This window comes from Poecile atricapillus, chromosome 3 (assembly GCF_030490865.1).
Source record: "Poecile atricapillus isolate bPoeAtr1 chromosome 3, bPoeAtr1.hap1, whole genome shotgun sequence".
NCBI classification, from domain to species: Eukaryota; Metazoa; Chordata; class Aves; order Passeriformes; family Paridae; genus Poecile; species Poecile atricapillus.
Genome location: NC_081251.1, coordinates 66,964,060 through 66,981,173, shown reverse-complemented (window position 1 = coordinate 66,981,173; position 17,114 = coordinate 66,964,060). Strand labels below are relative to the sequence as shown.

Below are 17,114 nucleotides of genomic sequence, written 5' to 3'. Positions count from 1 at the left end.
CTGGTTCAGTGACTCTGCCGGGATGAAATTCCCAATAAAAAAATCTGAGTAAGAAAAGTGCTGATGGGCATATAATCATATGACTGTAGGTCTTAAATGCATTTAATTTACAGTACATTGGCACCAAAACTGTTGAAACACATGATGTGCAAAGGAGCCACATTCTTAATATAGGTCTCATCAAATCCTGAGTTTCACTAAATGAAAATGCTTCACTTTGCAACCTCACTCTGGCACTCCCCTCTTGTCAGTCCATTCATCTGTGCAGTCCTACAGTACCCACAGGGAGGAAGCTACTTCTACTGTAGCTTTTTTACTTTTATTGGAGACTAGCAGACCTAGTGAGTAGCTGCAGGCACTGTGACAGCTCCAAATATCTTGAGTCCAATTAAACTGAAGATAAAACAATTTTTTCATTCCAATGCATTATGCTTTTTATAACTCTATGGACTGCAGAGCTTCCAGTTCATTACATGTAACCATCAGATATTAAAGAAAAAACAAAACAAGAAGTCTGGAACTAGCAAACTTTTCCCACAGATGAAACTGTATTCTCACATACTAAAACAACCAACAGTGAAATATTTTGCTATTTGACATCAAGAGATTCCAAAAATTTCTCCAAGGTACAGCAATTTCACTTCTCAGATTTACTGCCCCAGCCTCTCTTTGGATTCATTATTTCCCCACCATTGAGAGTATGTTTACAAAGCCAGGTTGGTTGTATTTCCCTCTCTCCCCAACAGCAAAAGACTTCAAATTTAATAAGACTGAAAGCTAGAAACTGGTCTGTGGCTAAGCTGAGCCTCAATCCAAGAAAATAATACATCTCCTGTACTGTAAACGTGGCAAAGAAAAAAAGTAACAGTTTCATCTCTTCTCCCCTTACACACCGAATTCTTCATTTAATAGACACTGACAAAATGCAGCTACAGAAAATACTTTGCTTTACTGAGTCTCTACAATGACCTTAACTTTGCTGGTAACTTAAAAAGATAACAGGACTTCACATTGGCACCATCAATATGCACATTTCAGAACACTTTAGACAGGCCTGGGGACATCACTGCAGATGAACCATTTCACACCTCTCTGGGTCCTTCAGGGCTACTCCTTGTCAGCCAGGCTGCTCTGCTTGTTAGAAAGCACAACTCACACCTTCCTGCTGCTCCAGCCAGCAGAAAAACAACTGGTTGGGAAGAAAAGGAGTAAGCTACACTCGTTTCAGGAGAGAATTGAATAGTTTATTTTGCCCAATCAAGAGCCCTTCAGCATAATGACACATTCATATACACATATATGAACATTTTTTTTCTGAAACATTAATGTATAATACATTTTAAATTTAAAATACCAGCTTCACAGGTATTTTTATTTACAAAAATATTCCATACTTAATTTTTTAACTTCATTATGATGACATAGTTCAGTCCAAGTACATGTAAGTAAAATAACTCTATGCAATCTAACATAGTTGAGTTTGTAACAGTACAGTTTGCAGTTCATATGAAACTATATTTGTAGACAGATGGATTTGCAACCCTACCTAAAAAATGCATATTCCAGTAATCATCCTCAGGAGAGCTAGTGGGGCTCAGCAAGACTTAACTGAAGAATAAATTGCAATGAACATAAGGGAAAAAGAAAACACACATGTACACACTAACATATACAGAAACGAGAACTGCTACACATCAAGCATGCTTACCCAGGAGTGGGCAATGTTAGAAAAATTTACGGATGTATTTTTTTTTCCCCATGGTGCTGGTACAATAAAACAGCAGCATAACTAGAAAGCAGCATGTTTTCCTAGTTCTAACCACTACAGATAGCAGAGCTCAGGTCTAAAATAACACAGTACTGCTTATTTACAATTCTGTTTTAAAAGGGAATATTTAAAACATGTTCCCACCCCTCTCCCTTTCCATTAGTTATGACTGAATGGTAGTGGTAATCCATATACAACTCCTTACATGTTTTCAACTGAAACAGTTTAACTTCTAGTTATTTGCCTGGTAATATGGTACTAACAGAAAGAAATACAAGTGTCAAAGTAACCTACAGCTGTAGGTTAACTTAAACGTTTCTAGGCGCACATGGAACTACTAAAAGAAATACTGATTGACATCTTTCATTTGATTGTTTGGTGGTTTTGCCTCATTTCTCTTCTTCCTTCTTTTCCACTTTTTAAAAATTAAGACCTACATCTTTAAGTCTAAACTTTATAAGGTATAAAAGAACCCAGAAACAGTACACTCATCGGACTTGAAACAGTATTAAGGTAGATATTATATATAGCACAGATTTAAAAGGGGCTTAAGAGGAAGAAATCGGCCCAGGTTAGCTTTTCAATGAAAACTGAAGTAAAATTGGTTTAATTGATTGACCTACACTACACCCTTTTCTCCCCTGATTCTGTTCACTTCCACCCCTCAAGTATCATTAATTTCTGTCTACAGAGTATTTGAAGATGTTGTGGTAGTAGCAAAGTTATAAACATCCACCCCAAAAAGATTCAAATCAATTATCCAGGAAATTGGCTGGCACGAGGGAAGATTCAAGTGACAAGCTGCCCTTCTACCTGGAGAAAGAGGCAAGGCACTTCAGTCCTTCCCTCCCACACAAGACTCTCTGCAGTCAGCAACTGCCCAGACATGTTAAACCACAAACAGAAAGTAGAGGGCACTTCAGCCACAGGCTCTTAAGTTTTCCAACACGTTTAAGATACAAAACACCCCAACAAAACAAACCCTCATAAAAACCAACCCTGATTTACATGTAAAGAGCTGATGTATAATCAAAATACACAGATTATTAAAAAAAAAAAAAAAAAAGTTTATTGGACAAACCTCACTTCAGTTTTGGAGAATTTTAAAAGTCCAAGAAATAGAGCTGAAAAAAGTCTCTCGTGTGCACCAGAAAAAAAACCCCAGACCATAGAAAACCAGTCAGCCACGGACTGCAGCTATAGAGAAAACTTTAAGATTAGGCTAGTTCCCTATCTTCTTGCTCCATACCTGGAGAATTCTTCAAGGATGTTCATAATGGGAGGTAAAAATAACTGATTATTTTCTGCAAAGCAAAATGGGCTATTTATTTTCATTGCTTAGTAATTGTATCATCTCGATATGAGATATGAATGTATTCATAAGCTTAAAACAACTTCTATGGATAATATACATACTTTAAGTACTTTGACTTAAAACTTGAACATAAGTCTTTTTAAAATTAAAGGTAGAAGTGTACATATAAAAATTATTTAAAACTAAAAGTATATTCTTAAGCAGTATGTATAAATATAACAGATTTCTTTTGTATTATCTAGTAACAAATGTGAAAGTGTTGCATTAATTTATAAATTGAATGCTGACACAGAATATGTGCCTTTCATTAGATTCTCTATTGTATATACATATTTTGCTAAGAAAACACACATTCTAAATAAATCACATAATTAGCAAAGGTGCCTGAAAGTAATCTGTTCTAAAGTCTTTATTGAACATGTGTGTTTATATACAAATAATGAACCTGAACTGCACAAATGCAGAAACAAAATTAAGGAATAAAATACCATGACTGAATTAAAGTGCAGGAAAAATTCAAGTTTAAAAGTTCAGGTAAGATCAGTGCCATTAATTAAGCAAAAAAGAAAAAAACAAAAGAAAGGAAGAAACAAACAAAAATTCCCACACCTCCAAAAAAAAACCCCAAACCAAAGCACCACCAAAAAAAACCAAACCAAACCAAAACATTGAGAAGAAAATGAAAGGAAAACTAAAAGGAAAAAAAAAAGAAAATGAACTTGCTTCCAAAAATCCTCCTTTGGATGTAGCTTTCCAATATCACCTGCCATTCAAGGACCACCTCAGGCACAAAAACTTTGCATAAAGACAGACAAGGAACACAGCTATATATTACTATACTTTATAACTGACTGTTTGCTGAAGAACAAATCACTGGAGATGCCTGTGGTGTAACACTTTCAGACTGATTTGGAATACAGACATATTTACACATACCAGGATTCAAAAGTTACGATTTGGCAGGACTAAGGTGAAGAAAAGCTTCTTCAGTTTGCAGTTCCTAATAAGACACACTACATATAAACAGATAGGTAGCAGCAGGTAGTTTCTTACTTTCATTTAAAAAAAAGTAATAGCTCAATTGTATTTTATAGTTTTCCAGACACTCTAAAAAATTTCACACAACTAAAATGCTAGTGAAAAAACCAGGGGTGCTTCCCTGCAAGGATTTCAATACACTTTGCTGTACAAAAGGTGCACCACCAATAGCACAGTAAGATGCAATGATGTACGTGTGATCACCTTCCTTCCATTGGGAAGGAAAAAGTAACATTTTAGACTAAAATTGTACATAGCCCCTTTTATTGACCAAGAACCATTTGTGTATTTATCTCATGAGCAATCATGCCATTAGTCTTCTAATCTAGAAGCATGCCCTGAACATAAGCAACAGAAGAGATTCAACTACGATAGATTCTGTAACACCCAATAAGCCACTGCTCTTCTGGTACCGGCAGATGGTCTCTCACTGCCTCTTATTATTTTGCTTGCTGGTGGTTGTCAAATGTGTCTTGATGAGAAAGTTAAGTATGCTTTCCTTTCAAGCCAAGATCATCTTCCATTGAAAGATACCATAATTTGTTGAAGAATACTTTTACAATCCTCTCCCCCAGAGCCTGACCAGATTAATTTCACAGGATTCTGTTGCCCTGAAACGTACTTTATCTTCACCAGGTCAAATAATAATGAGTCATCTCAATTTATAAATGTGAGATGAGACAAGGAAGGGGACAAGTGTCAGGTAGGGTGGGTTTGTTTGGGTGTGCTATGGGTAGTGGTTTATCTTGTTTTCTTCTATCTGGGTGTCTCACAAGATGGTGTTAAATATGCATTAATTAGAAACTAAAAAGCAAATTAACATGCAGAGGCAAATATTGCATGGCAAACTGAGTTAAGTAGATCAAGTAAACATTGCCTCAGTAGTTATGGGACACAGGAATCAAAATATCATAGTACCGCTTATTTGAATTGTCACATTCTCATTTTTTAAGTCCTTTGAGCAGTGCACATAGTAGGGCACGCCCTTGTACTGGCAACACAATTCAATTGTCTTTTTAAATTAAATGTTGCTATACATAAAGTGAGAAAATTTATCAGTTTGTGCTTCAAAGCCCAGACATATTTGCCTGTCATTTGAAAAGCGATTTAAGAACCATAACTAACTTCAATATTTTGCATCCTTGAGGTGATTTGTAAGGTTGCCTTATCTGTGTGCCTGCAACATCACTTCACAATACAAATATAACCCAGGTTTTGCTTCGGGAACATTCAGAAAGTTTGTGAAAAAAGTACACAAAATGCAAAGCTTGGAGAAGCAAACCCAAGTGATTAATTTCAGACAATGTAGACCTATCAACTTCTAAGTACTCCCTTTTATAAAACAAAATCAGTCAATAACTATTTCTACTTTGAGGAGAAAGGTCTAAAGGAATTTTTGAAATGCAAGCATTTATTTTAAGGAAGCCTCTCTTTTAAAAAGAGCCCTGCTCATTCACACTGATACAGCATTAGTGCAGTAGCCATTAACAAGTTAGCTCAGCTGTGTTATTTACCTCGCCCAAACTGAACATTATTTCAGCAATTCCTAAAGTTTTTGTGCACACTTTGCCACTGCTTACAATGAAAACATCACTTTAGAGACTAAATCCAAACTTTAGGACAACTGCCTTCAGTGCTGGGTGGGGCTGAGATAGGTACTTGTAAAATAGCACTACTGGCAGAACCTGGAGATTTGCTGAACAACATACTGACAATTGTTAGGCATTAGATGCTTGCTTGCCATTATTCATGCATCAGCACTTCCATGGTGTGTAAAACTTTGAAAACCTGAGTCCAAGGTTATCTGATTTCATAGTAAAGGACTAAAGGGGCATCTAGAACTTAAGTCTTGAGCAAAACTATCTCAGGTATTTTAATTAATGGCTGTAAAGATACATTCTGTTAAACATCTATAAAAACTCACAGCATGAATGGAACCCACAGCCAATTCTAAATGTTACACAACCTGAACCAATAACTATTTTTGGCAAAAATAATATTTAACTGAACAGAAGTTGAAGAATTCTTACCACAAGGAAGATGTTACCACATTTCACATTGCACAGCCATAACACAAATGAAAACTCCCAGCATGACACATTCCAGCCATATTATTCACTTGACTTTTTTAATGCAAAAATTACGTGTTCTTTTGCTTTTCACGTCACAGAATATGATGTGAATACAAGAATACTAGATCAGGGGTCCAAGAAAAGACTATGCACAGGTCAACTATGTATACAATTTTCAATAAGAAATCTTCCAAGCTTCCAACTTTTCAAATGAAAGAAGTGACAGCAAACTTCAACTCTTCTTCAACAATAATGGTAAATATAGTGAGTCCTAGAGAGGGTAATTGTAAGTCAGCTACTGTCCAGCAAGACAAACAACTTGATTCCAGCTCTTGGACCCCTGATTTATTGCCTCTCCTTACAGGAGGGTATAACACTGGCAGCAATTACAATAGCACAAAAACTTTTGGCATATGAAATATTAACACAGGATTGACCCTGCATTGCCCCTGCCCATCTCACCATGATTTCCCTTTACTCTATTTTCCAAGTGCTCAAGTTACCTTTTCTTTTCCAACTTTATGTTAACCAACAGCTAAGAAACACTCAAGTTTCCTTTTTCTTTTTTGTGTGTGTTTCTTAGATATAAAGCTCCTCAGTTAAAGCCAGGACTGAGGTAAAACAGTGTGTCATTTGTGCTAGGAAACAACGGTATCCGATGGTGAATACTCCTTTAAATTTCACTGGTCCTGCCAAAATTAATGAAAAAAACAAGATTTTTTTTCATCAGGACAAAATTAAACAGATGTGATTGATGAGAGTCATCAGAATTGGTACCACTTCTTGTCTTTGTACTTCAACATCATCTAGAAAAGCAAAAAAAACCTCTAATTACTGTTTCTGTAATGTACCAAAATGTACAATGACATAAACAAATAATATGCTTACAAAGCAGCAGGAGAAAAGGGTTTTAGCAAGGCTGCTTAAAATTGCAAACACATTACTAAGCATTGAGTGTTTAGCATGATGAATTTTCTAATGGTAACATCATTGCTGGTGCTCTAGCCTCAGAAAAAGACATTTTTGGGAGAATGGGGAGGTTGCACAGGAGCTTGGGGTGTGGAAAGAAGTTGGCATGAAAATGGATGAGAACAGCCATTCTGTGGTAGTTACTGAGGGAAAAAAAACAACTTGCACTCAAAGGGTTTGCATACAACAGGATCTTTCTTAAGGACAGCAGGAATCTGACACAAAGCATTACTCTTCTTATTAATTCAGTGACAATAAGTAACGTTTTCATTAATGGGGATTGAGTTGCACATTTAGAAGCTTACATGCCACTCCAGCAGACTGCATGCTCTAGAGCAATGTGCCATGAGACAAAGCTGTTTACAATTAGTACTTAATTGTTAGGAGTAACAAATGATGGATGAAAGTATCCTTTATCAATGATACTGCATGCCCTTTAGATACCTCTAGCATGCAAAGGCATGTTAGCTCAATCACTTGCAGAAATCACATTCATCTGACAATCAGTTTAATGTTCAGTTTAACATACTCACCTCATGAGCATGTTTTGAGAAAGAATCAGCACTGTAAAGCATAGCTGCAGTTTTCTCCTCCAGTTCTCCCAGTTTCTGTCCTCTTTCATCCAGTGCCAACCGGGCTCGTGCCAGTTCACCAACTACACCGGATGCTGCTCCTTTGACACCTTCAATACCCCCAGGTCCTGGAATATGCTGGGCAAGACTCCTTGATGCCTTCCCAGATGCTGATTCTCCAACTGGAGGCATTCGCAAAAGCAGCAAATACAGAATAGTAAGTTTCCTGTCATTGTGACATAAATATCACTGAAACTAGAGCTGTAATTTCTTAGCATGGAGACCAAACAGCTACTTGTAGGTATGACTATGAGCAACACTCACTACTCCACATTAGTAGATGTTACTACATTAGAACTGAGACATTCAACCGTATTTTCAAGTTTCCAGGCAGGTTATAAAATTGTAAGCTCTTCATAGTTCAAATGTGAAATTAGAATTCTGATGTTCATCCAATAGAATTGTTAAAAAACACTTCACCAGACAGTGCAGCTTATTTCATGTGGAATGTGTGTTGAGTTCAACAGACACAGCAGGGTTTTGAAAATGAAAGTTGTGGTTAGTTCTGGAAGTGCTTTGCTGGTATGTTAGCCAGCCAGCCCAATTCCAACAGCAGAAGTTTCTTTTGATGTAAGTTCAATTTTCCATGCAGACACCTGAAGATGAGGTGTCTGTGCTGTCATTATTGTAAAAAACTTGCAAAACAAAAACAAACAAACAAAAAAAGTAAAAAGACAGTATGGCTGTAAGAACAAGTCAGCACACAGCTCCAGACTCCAGTGATGGCACTGACTGCATCGACTTTGCTCTTAATGGGACATCAGCCACCCAATAAACTCTAGACACTTGATGTGCCAATCCCATGAAGAATTGTATAGACTAAAGAGATCTGAGTACAATGAAATATGGTTTAAATATTTTCTTTTTACCTCTACGAAAAATAATATTAACTGGTTAAATACGTTTTGATGCAGTATTTCAAGACTCTCTGATTTGATTTTATACTTCTATTAAGAATGATTTACATTTAAATTAATACTATAAACACCTTTCTGTGAATTCTCAAAATAAGAAAGAGAAATAATTTCACTTATTACAGATTCTGCTGTGACCCTCATGGTATATATGGCTACTTTAAAGATAGTCTTAAATGTCTTTTGAATTATCATTGAACTCTCTGTCAGGATACAAGTCATTAAGATTTTTTTTCTTCCTTTCAATACTACTTTCCTTCTAAAGATTCAAGCAAAAACTTAATGGTATTGAAACTTGAAATGATATAAAGATATAGCTTCTAAAGTTACAAGGTATTCTTCCTCTGTCTCAGTCATATTAAATTATAATCTGTGCACATAGATTTCTCTACTAGAATACTCGACCAACCTTCCATAGTATTACATATGTGTGTGTCTATATACGTATATATATATATATTCAAAACACCCAAAGAAGAAACCTGACCTGAAGAAGTGACGTCTAATTATCTAAATATCTGATATTTGCTCAAAATGTGCAAGCACAAGTAATAAAATCTAATTTTTATTCTGTAGAGATCAAAAGAACCACCATAAAAGAAAGAACTAGCAAGGCACCTTTTCCATTTTGATAGATACATTTCATGTTAATAAGAAAAAGGTTCTTAAAAATAAGCTTGCATAATATGGTGTTGCATCCAGAAAATATCTAAATAAATAAATGGAAGCTATTTTACTTAAATATAGTAAAGTGCTAAATGTCACCATAGTAAAAAAAAAAAAAAGGTGTAATCAAAAAAAAAAAAGAGGAAATTATAAAGCAATGAAAATTTTGCCAAATCTAAATTTTACTGCCCTATAAACAAAAGACAGAATTAAAATATCAAACAGTTCTGTCCTTGCTGTCATTCCTAAGGCATCTCTGTACAAGTAAAGCAAGGAAAATGTGGCAAATAACTGAAGTGGAGTTAAGTTTCAATAATCTTACTGTCCAGAACAGAATTCTACAAAAGCAGTCCCTTTCAGCTTATCAGCATAAATAGAATCATGGTCAGTACAACAGGCTTCAGAAAGATCAATAAAAATAAGATTATAAAACAAGAAATGGAATAACTCATCTAGTGCTGAATAAATGAGCTAAAAGAATCTGTGAAAAAAAACATGCCAAGCTTTTCTGACCTTGTTGGTAAGATAAAAACATAAAACCTATGAAAAAAAGTATTTGTCACTCCCTATTTTACTTTCCTCTTCACAAAGGTAACATTCTATCAACACAAGTAATACATTTATCAAGGATCACTGACTTCCTTGGGAAGAAATACCAGAAAAATAACAATTAATAATAACTTACAGAGTTCTTCTCTGTCAAGTGACTGTGCCCCACCTCCAAACAGGCCTTTAAAGAACCCTCTGTTTGGTGCTTCTGGTGTTTCTACAGGAGTGAAGAGCTCACCCAACATTTCCTTTGCAATGAAAAAGAGACGTAACAAAGCAGAAATTATTAAAAAGAATGGAATATTCTTTCACTTTCAGGATTTATTTAATGGCTTTGAATTTCAAGATGAATATGCTTTAATGGGCATCTGCTTTTGCAAGGTGATGTAGAAAATGGAAAAATAAAAACATTTTAAGGAATTTGTCCAAACCATCTGCATTTGATGGTTGCAAGCTCAGAGCTCTTGGAATTCAGAAGCAAAGAAATGCATTCAAGTAAAGCTAACTTGCCCCTCAACAACTTGGACAAAACTCCTGACTTCATTCTATTGAAACTCTATCTACAAATACTTATATCCATGTAGCAGTATGAAAGTAAAACCTGCAACTCTGCTATTTCATTATTCTATACAACTACCAAGCTGAAGCATGACTGAGAAGTAGTTAATACCCCTGAGACTTAATAGTTTCCTTCAAATATCCTGAGTTAGCATTCCCCACTTGTGTCAGCATGCGTCAATTGATCAAGGGAATTTTAACTGCATGCTAAAAGAGGAAATTTCCTGTTGAACAAAACGAAATTAAGCAAGAAACTGATTCAGCTACAATAGCACGGATGAAACAAAAATTTAATGTAGAAATGACTCATGCAGAATCAGAGTTTACAGAGAAAGAAAACAAAAGGGGAAAAAAAAAATATCAAAACAAAAGCCTAAATGCTCAGCTCATAATGCATCTAAGAAAAATGTGATTTTTTAAAAAGAGTTCTATACCTGAAGATTTTCACATGTTTCCTGGCTGTAGGTGAGCCTCTGTATTTCAGTTGGTGAGACAAGATAGAGTGCTTGTCCATTATTGGTGAAGCAGAATGTTCTGGCTATCCTCATATTGGTGAGTGGCAGGTAATATACATCCAACAATGGCCTTAAACTTGGCAAACTTAAGGAAAATAATTAAAAAGCCCATTAAATATAGCAGAAATGTCAATTATTGATCAAATGGCTCATTCTTAAACTGAAATATGTATTTTTTTCTCTATTTAATTTAAATTTAATTATATTTTTTAATTTAATTTATTTAATTTTTCATTTAATGACATTACAGAATCTCAAAACATCAGATTTTTTAAGGTAGCTCCTCAAAAGTGAAATTTAAACATCTGCATCACAGATGCAATTAAATGCATTTTTTTAAATGTTAGTCTGAGCATATAAATCACAAATTCACTATTTAATGAATTAGGCATTACTTAATAATTACCAAGGCATTTTGATAAGTATCTACCAAGAGTTTACAATTAAACATCCTGTCTCTTCTCTTAGGTTAATAATTTCTCCTTGACTAAAAATACAAGTCTAAAAGAAAGACCTCTCCTTGAGAAAATGTAGAAATATGAGTGTGCTGACAAAGGAAAGCAGAACACAGTAGCCTTAAACAATCTTATGAATTAAGTCCCCCTTTTATCTCCTGACTAGATATTGAAGGGAAAGTCCTCTTAGAGCAGAGTTTGCTTACCTTGTATTTACTGATTCTGTGCATGTAACTGCAGAACTTACTGTATCAATCTACTGAAGAACAGACAGCACACTTGGGCTAGAACAATATTCCCCTACCAAACATTCCTCTCCCTCAATGTGATAATAAGTGCAAGTAAGAAAAGACAAAACACCCAATTTCTTGACAAATAGAACCAAAAATAAACCACTGTCTCAAACAATCCCTGTGAAGTTCTCTTAAAAAAATGACAAAAGTTGTTAGCTGTCAATGTCCCAATAATACAATAAACAGCTTCTGCTGCAGACACCATCTGCATAAAGTTATTAATTCTAGACACTAAAAAAGCAGCAAAGGGGCAAACTGAAGTTATACCCAGAGAAAGATGCAGTAACCAGAACAGTATCAGGCTGCCTTGTTTTGTTTTTTCTTTTTCTGCATGATGCTGAGATTGCCTTTGGAGGCAAATTTTAAAAGTAAGAAATAACAAGCAATATTCTCTTGTAAGCATATCACCCAGATATGACACCTCTGCCATGCATGTACCCAAAATAAGAATACTCCTAAGAGAGTCAGTAACAGGGAAGTGTTTTGCTTCAGATCAATGGGAGCATAAAACATTCTTACTGCTTCAAAGCACAAAAACATTAGATCAAATAGGACAAGCATGACATCCATGAGAGCTTTTTCATAATTTCTGTTACAGGTTTGTCTGTTACTAAGTCCTATCTGGATTTATATCAGTAGTTAAGTATCAGGGCATCTTGGGTATGATGCAGTGCTCTGACAACTTTACACAAACTGCATGTAAGGTCCATTCCCCAGCAGCTACTTAGGCTTACAAAATGGAGCTCAGCTTTGGAGTCCAACTTCCCCACACAAGGTAACTATTCAGCATTTATAACTTAGCACAAATGCTGAGTTCATTAGAAAACAACATGAATCCTGAAGAAGACAGGATTTGTTTCACTATATGGTATCTGAACATTACTAAGTTTGGTTTTAATTGGGAAAAACAATAGTGTTTGCCCTGCAAGGTGAACAGCATTTTTTAAGAGATGTTTAGAATACATAAAACATGGGATATACACCAATGGAGTTAAAGACTTACATACTACAATTAAAAAGCAAGTTTTGATTGTATCAGTTTTAGTTTTACTTCTAAAAACTTGCTAAAGAAATATTTTTTATAGAATTTTCCAAGCTGAAAGCTTCTTTTCATAACCTTAAAAATAATCTTTTAGGAACTTTACTGGCACAATGTTGTAGGGCCATGTTCTGCATTCATCTTATCATTAGGCCACAACTAAACTGCAGGTGCAAGGGGATAAGTATATACACACTGCTTGTTCAGAATAAAATAGCACTTAGAAACATTTAAGATAAAGGACATGAAGATTACACAGGTGACCCGTAAGTATATTTAAGAACTTCTACTACTACAACACGTTTAAACTCATAACTTAAACCCCTTACTTTAGATGACTCATTACTATACTAACTGCTGCTAGCAGTTAATCTTGACTTCATAGACTAAGTTTAAGGCTTTTAAGATACAATCAGGCTATACAACATAATACTGAGGCATGGGTGGGATCAAAATACCTGCACAAAAACAGGCAGAGTTCTGGTCAGGTAGAAGCTAAAGGTCTAACTCAAGGTAGTTTTACCCATCAAGAAGTAAATTCAACTTTCAGACAAACTTAAAGTAATGGATCTATATCACCTGTTTGGAACTATGTGTTGAATCAATCTAGCTTGAGCTGAAGTGATGAAACCTTTTCATGTGTTAAAGACACAACTAATAGGAATGTACAATCAAAATTATTCAGGCTCAAGTGTTAGAGATTCATCAACCCTGAGTGACTGTAATTTTTTAAAAATTCATCATCCTGTGGAAAAAGGAACCTTTCTGTGTTGCAGAAGACTATTCCTTTTTATATTTAAGTTACTATCAAACAGATCTTACCTAAAAGTCATAATATGTCCATTGGCACAGAAACATGCAAGGCAGATACTGTTACTCAATGACACTATGTCTCCACGAAGAACAAAAGAAGTCTCTGTTATATTTTGCTTATAAATACAGTTCTGGGATGGCAGTGAGATAACTTTTGCTTGCTTTTCTGAACATATCACTGCATATTGGTTTTCACTGATTTCCTGAGAGGAAGAAGGGGACACTGAGACAGGTCGTCGCTTTTTCGCTTTTTCTTTTTCATCTTTATCTTCAGGAACATTGTGTTCTCTCCAGGGTTCATGTGCTGGTGGGACCAAAGATCCTGTGGTGTCCAAAAAAGCCATTCTCAAGATTGCACCTTTTAGCCTCAGGATGGTTCCTAGGAAAGAGTAGTTGAGCACATTTCTAAAACAGTTCTCCTAAATCACTTTTTAAGCTACAAAACATCCCTTTAAGAAGCTAGGAGAATGAAAAGAAAACAAGAACTTCAATTTGTCTCCCTAGAAAAACAGATGTACACAAACCTTGGGTATTTATCTAAAAACCAATGAAGCACAAATGTAATCAGGAAAATGTTAAACCAGTTTTCAAGGGTAAAGTGGGTACATACTCTTTCATTAACTTCAAGGGAAATGTATTTGAATTTAAATTTAGTGTCACAAATACAACTAATTTCATTTTCTCCTGATAAGTACACAGTATGTTTAATACCAACAATAAATGTTATTATTAGTCAAAGCTGAGCACCACCTTTTCCTTCAATTGGTTCAGAAACAAGCATCTGTGGTTTTTTTTATTTCTCCCCTGTAGTTCACACTTCCATCCACTTCTCTAGCTTGAATGAAAAAGTTTTCTTTTCTTACTGCTCAAATCACTGTCTCTGTAGGCCAGATCTTAAGCGAACAAATTTTATTTTACTTTAATTTATTCACACATAAATAACAACATGAACATTTGCTAAGTACAAAATATAAAGCAATATCTTTTAAGGATTATGCCGCAGATCCAAAGAGGAAACACACTGCCTAGCCTGATTGCCTTTATGACCAAATGCTACCAAATCTGACCACTGCAGCCAATACCTCACTTGATGGGCAAAAATCCCATCTACGGTGTAGATGGCCACTCCTAATCATTCCTCCAATCAAACAGCATTGCATTTCAATGCAGTGCATCAAACATTTCTATGTTTGATACCATCTGTGTAGCAAAATGGACTAGAGCAGCATGTCTTGCATTAAACAGTGGTAGCACGTAAGTTAAATCTATGACTAACAGTATATCCAATGAACCGTTATTACATAATTATAACAAAATAAGTTGCTGTGCATCAGAAAAACAAGATACAAGACCTTTCACAGCAATCCAAAGGAATATATTTTCCACTAATATATCAAGCTAGTTGTTCAATTTACAGCCTCAGTTTGCACTCCCTTTTCTTGCTGCAGGAAAATTGATTGATTCTTACCCCATGACTAAAACCACAAGAATAAACTGAGCATTTGATACTATTCATCTCTTCTGCTATCTCCGTTTAACAACTGCAAACATTGTTTTCTCAGCAAGTAAACACTAAAGTTGTATTTTTATATTTTATGAAATTGTACTTTACACTTTCCCAATTTGAGAAACTCTGGTAACCAGTAACCAGTCTATATTGTTACACTTAGCAGCTAAAACAATGGAATATTTTTAATTAATCAAAAATTGAAAAGAAAATCCCAAACAGTTTCTTAAAAAAATATGAAGAACAACAACACTTTATCAAAGCATACTTTAGCGTGTCTGCTTTGTACATACCACTAGGAGAAACAATTACTGGCTGAAGAAGTCTTTGCTCTCCTCCTGGGGGTAAGTTCAGTACAATGACAAGCACTGTACCCAGCGTGGTCCCAACCCACAGGCAAGGGGAAGGTGATGTATCAGCTTTTCTTGTGAACGTCTCACAAAAATGAAGAGCTGAAATTGCCTCACGTGACTCTTTATCAATGCTAGTTACACTAGAACTCCGGGATCGACTGAAAGAGTTGTCTTTGACATCTGAAAATAAATCAGTATTAATTAAAAAGAATGGCAAATTGCAGGGTTTAAGAGAATTTGACTATTTTTTCTGTTCTTTAGCGTCAATTATACTAAGTATAACGCTATTAATTTATGTACCCCTATCCTTACTTAGTCATATTTCCTTATTCCCCAGTTTCCAGCTGTTTCTTGAGCAAAGCACCTAATCTTATTTGCAGAGGTTGCCATTAGGTAATTATCACGAACAATTTTAAGGCACATTTCTAGATCTAGATCTACATCTTCTAGAGCCAGAGGATAATAGTCATCAGGTGGTAGTCCTCTAAAAAAGTTGGATTAGAGACCTCTCTGCCAATTAGTTCATTGATCAGATGAAAAAATATTGGCTCCCATGGATCACAGTTAACTAATCTTAGGAAGATACAACCATTTCAGTTTAGGAAATGCAGTGACATCTGCACAGCATGATAGCATGGAACCTGTAATGACTCACAGTATTGTTCCACTTTAGGAAACCGTGTACAGGAGATCTAACAGGTTATTTACACACCCCCAAACTTTTATTAAGAGAAAAACAAATGCTATCAAATGGCACCTGGTACTGCTATGCAAAGCTGAAGATTCCCACTTGGAATGCTGTAGCATAGTTCCAGTAATAGCACTAAAGCTTTTCCGGATGTTTTGCTCACTGTTTAGCAACAAGTGAATTCTAACATTAACAAAAATAAATGTATTGCTCCACTCTTGCTGTATGCTATCTGTAGGTGTGGCAATACCTAATATATCAGCAGACACCGAATTTAATGTTATACTTTCTTATTTCATAATTACCAAGTTTTAGCACAAGACAGCCCTCACCAGCAAAAGTTTGATGCAATTTATGCTACGCTTTTTAAAAAAAAACCTCAAAAAATCTTTTGAGTAGGGTAGAGATGCAATTGATATCTTAAAGCAGGATTAAGAGCTAAAGAACAAAATTCAACCATGTACTATTTGGAACTATTACTATGTTAGTTTCATTAAATTATTGAAAATCTTTCTACAAAGAATATCTAACATGCATTTGGAAAGCATACCTACTAGATTTTGACTGATTAAATACACACATCTACTTAACACAAACAGCGGAACTTCTCAGGAGATAATTGCCTCATTCCAACAGGGAAAGAAAAAAACATTGTCCTGTTGAATTTTAGCTGTCAAATATAAAACATGAATTATAGAAACTAACTCAGTAAACTCAGATGTTGACATACTAAGTTTTCACATTAAAAACAGTAAATCCCGTGTAAAACAATAATTTGTTTTTATGAGTCTTCTAATGACCACCACCTCTTATGATGCTTGTTTTTTCCAGGCTTGAATATTTACTAATTTAATTATTTTTTTCAACTTTAACATGGATCAATCAGTCTGAATATAATCAATCTTACCCTAACTGCAATAAGAATAGCTTTACATGTGCATTTGTGAGTTCTAGCTAGTTGAAGACTATT

The 17,114-nt window shown here is 35.2% G+C and overlaps 1 protein-coding gene across 6 annotated transcripts in view; it reads right to left on the bottom strand.

Annotated features, from left to right (window-relative positions):
* Positions 1-1,222: 1,222 nt before the first annotated feature.
* STXBP5 (syntaxin binding protein 5) overlaps positions 1,223-17,114 on the bottom strand; it is a 105,780-nt gene continuing 89,888 nt past the window's right edge. For all 6 annotated transcript variants that reach the window (XM_058834924.1, XM_058834926.1, XM_058834923.1 and 3 more), the window contains 6 exons: positions 15,397-15,636; positions 13,606-13,975; positions 10,916-11,081; positions 10,060-10,171; positions 7,696-7,916; positions 1,223-6,999 (listed from right to left, as the gene is read on the bottom strand). In XM_058834924.1, coding sequence (XP_058690907.1) covers positions 6,958-6,999; positions 7,696-7,916; positions 10,060-10,171; positions 10,916-11,081; positions 13,606-13,975; positions 15,397-15,636 — 1,151 coding nt within the window. In that variant the 3' untranslated portion in view covers positions 1,223-6,957. The remainder of the gene's footprint in view (positions 7,000-7,695; positions 7,917-10,059; positions 10,172-10,915; positions 11,082-13,605; positions 13,976-15,396; positions 15,637-17,114) is intronic.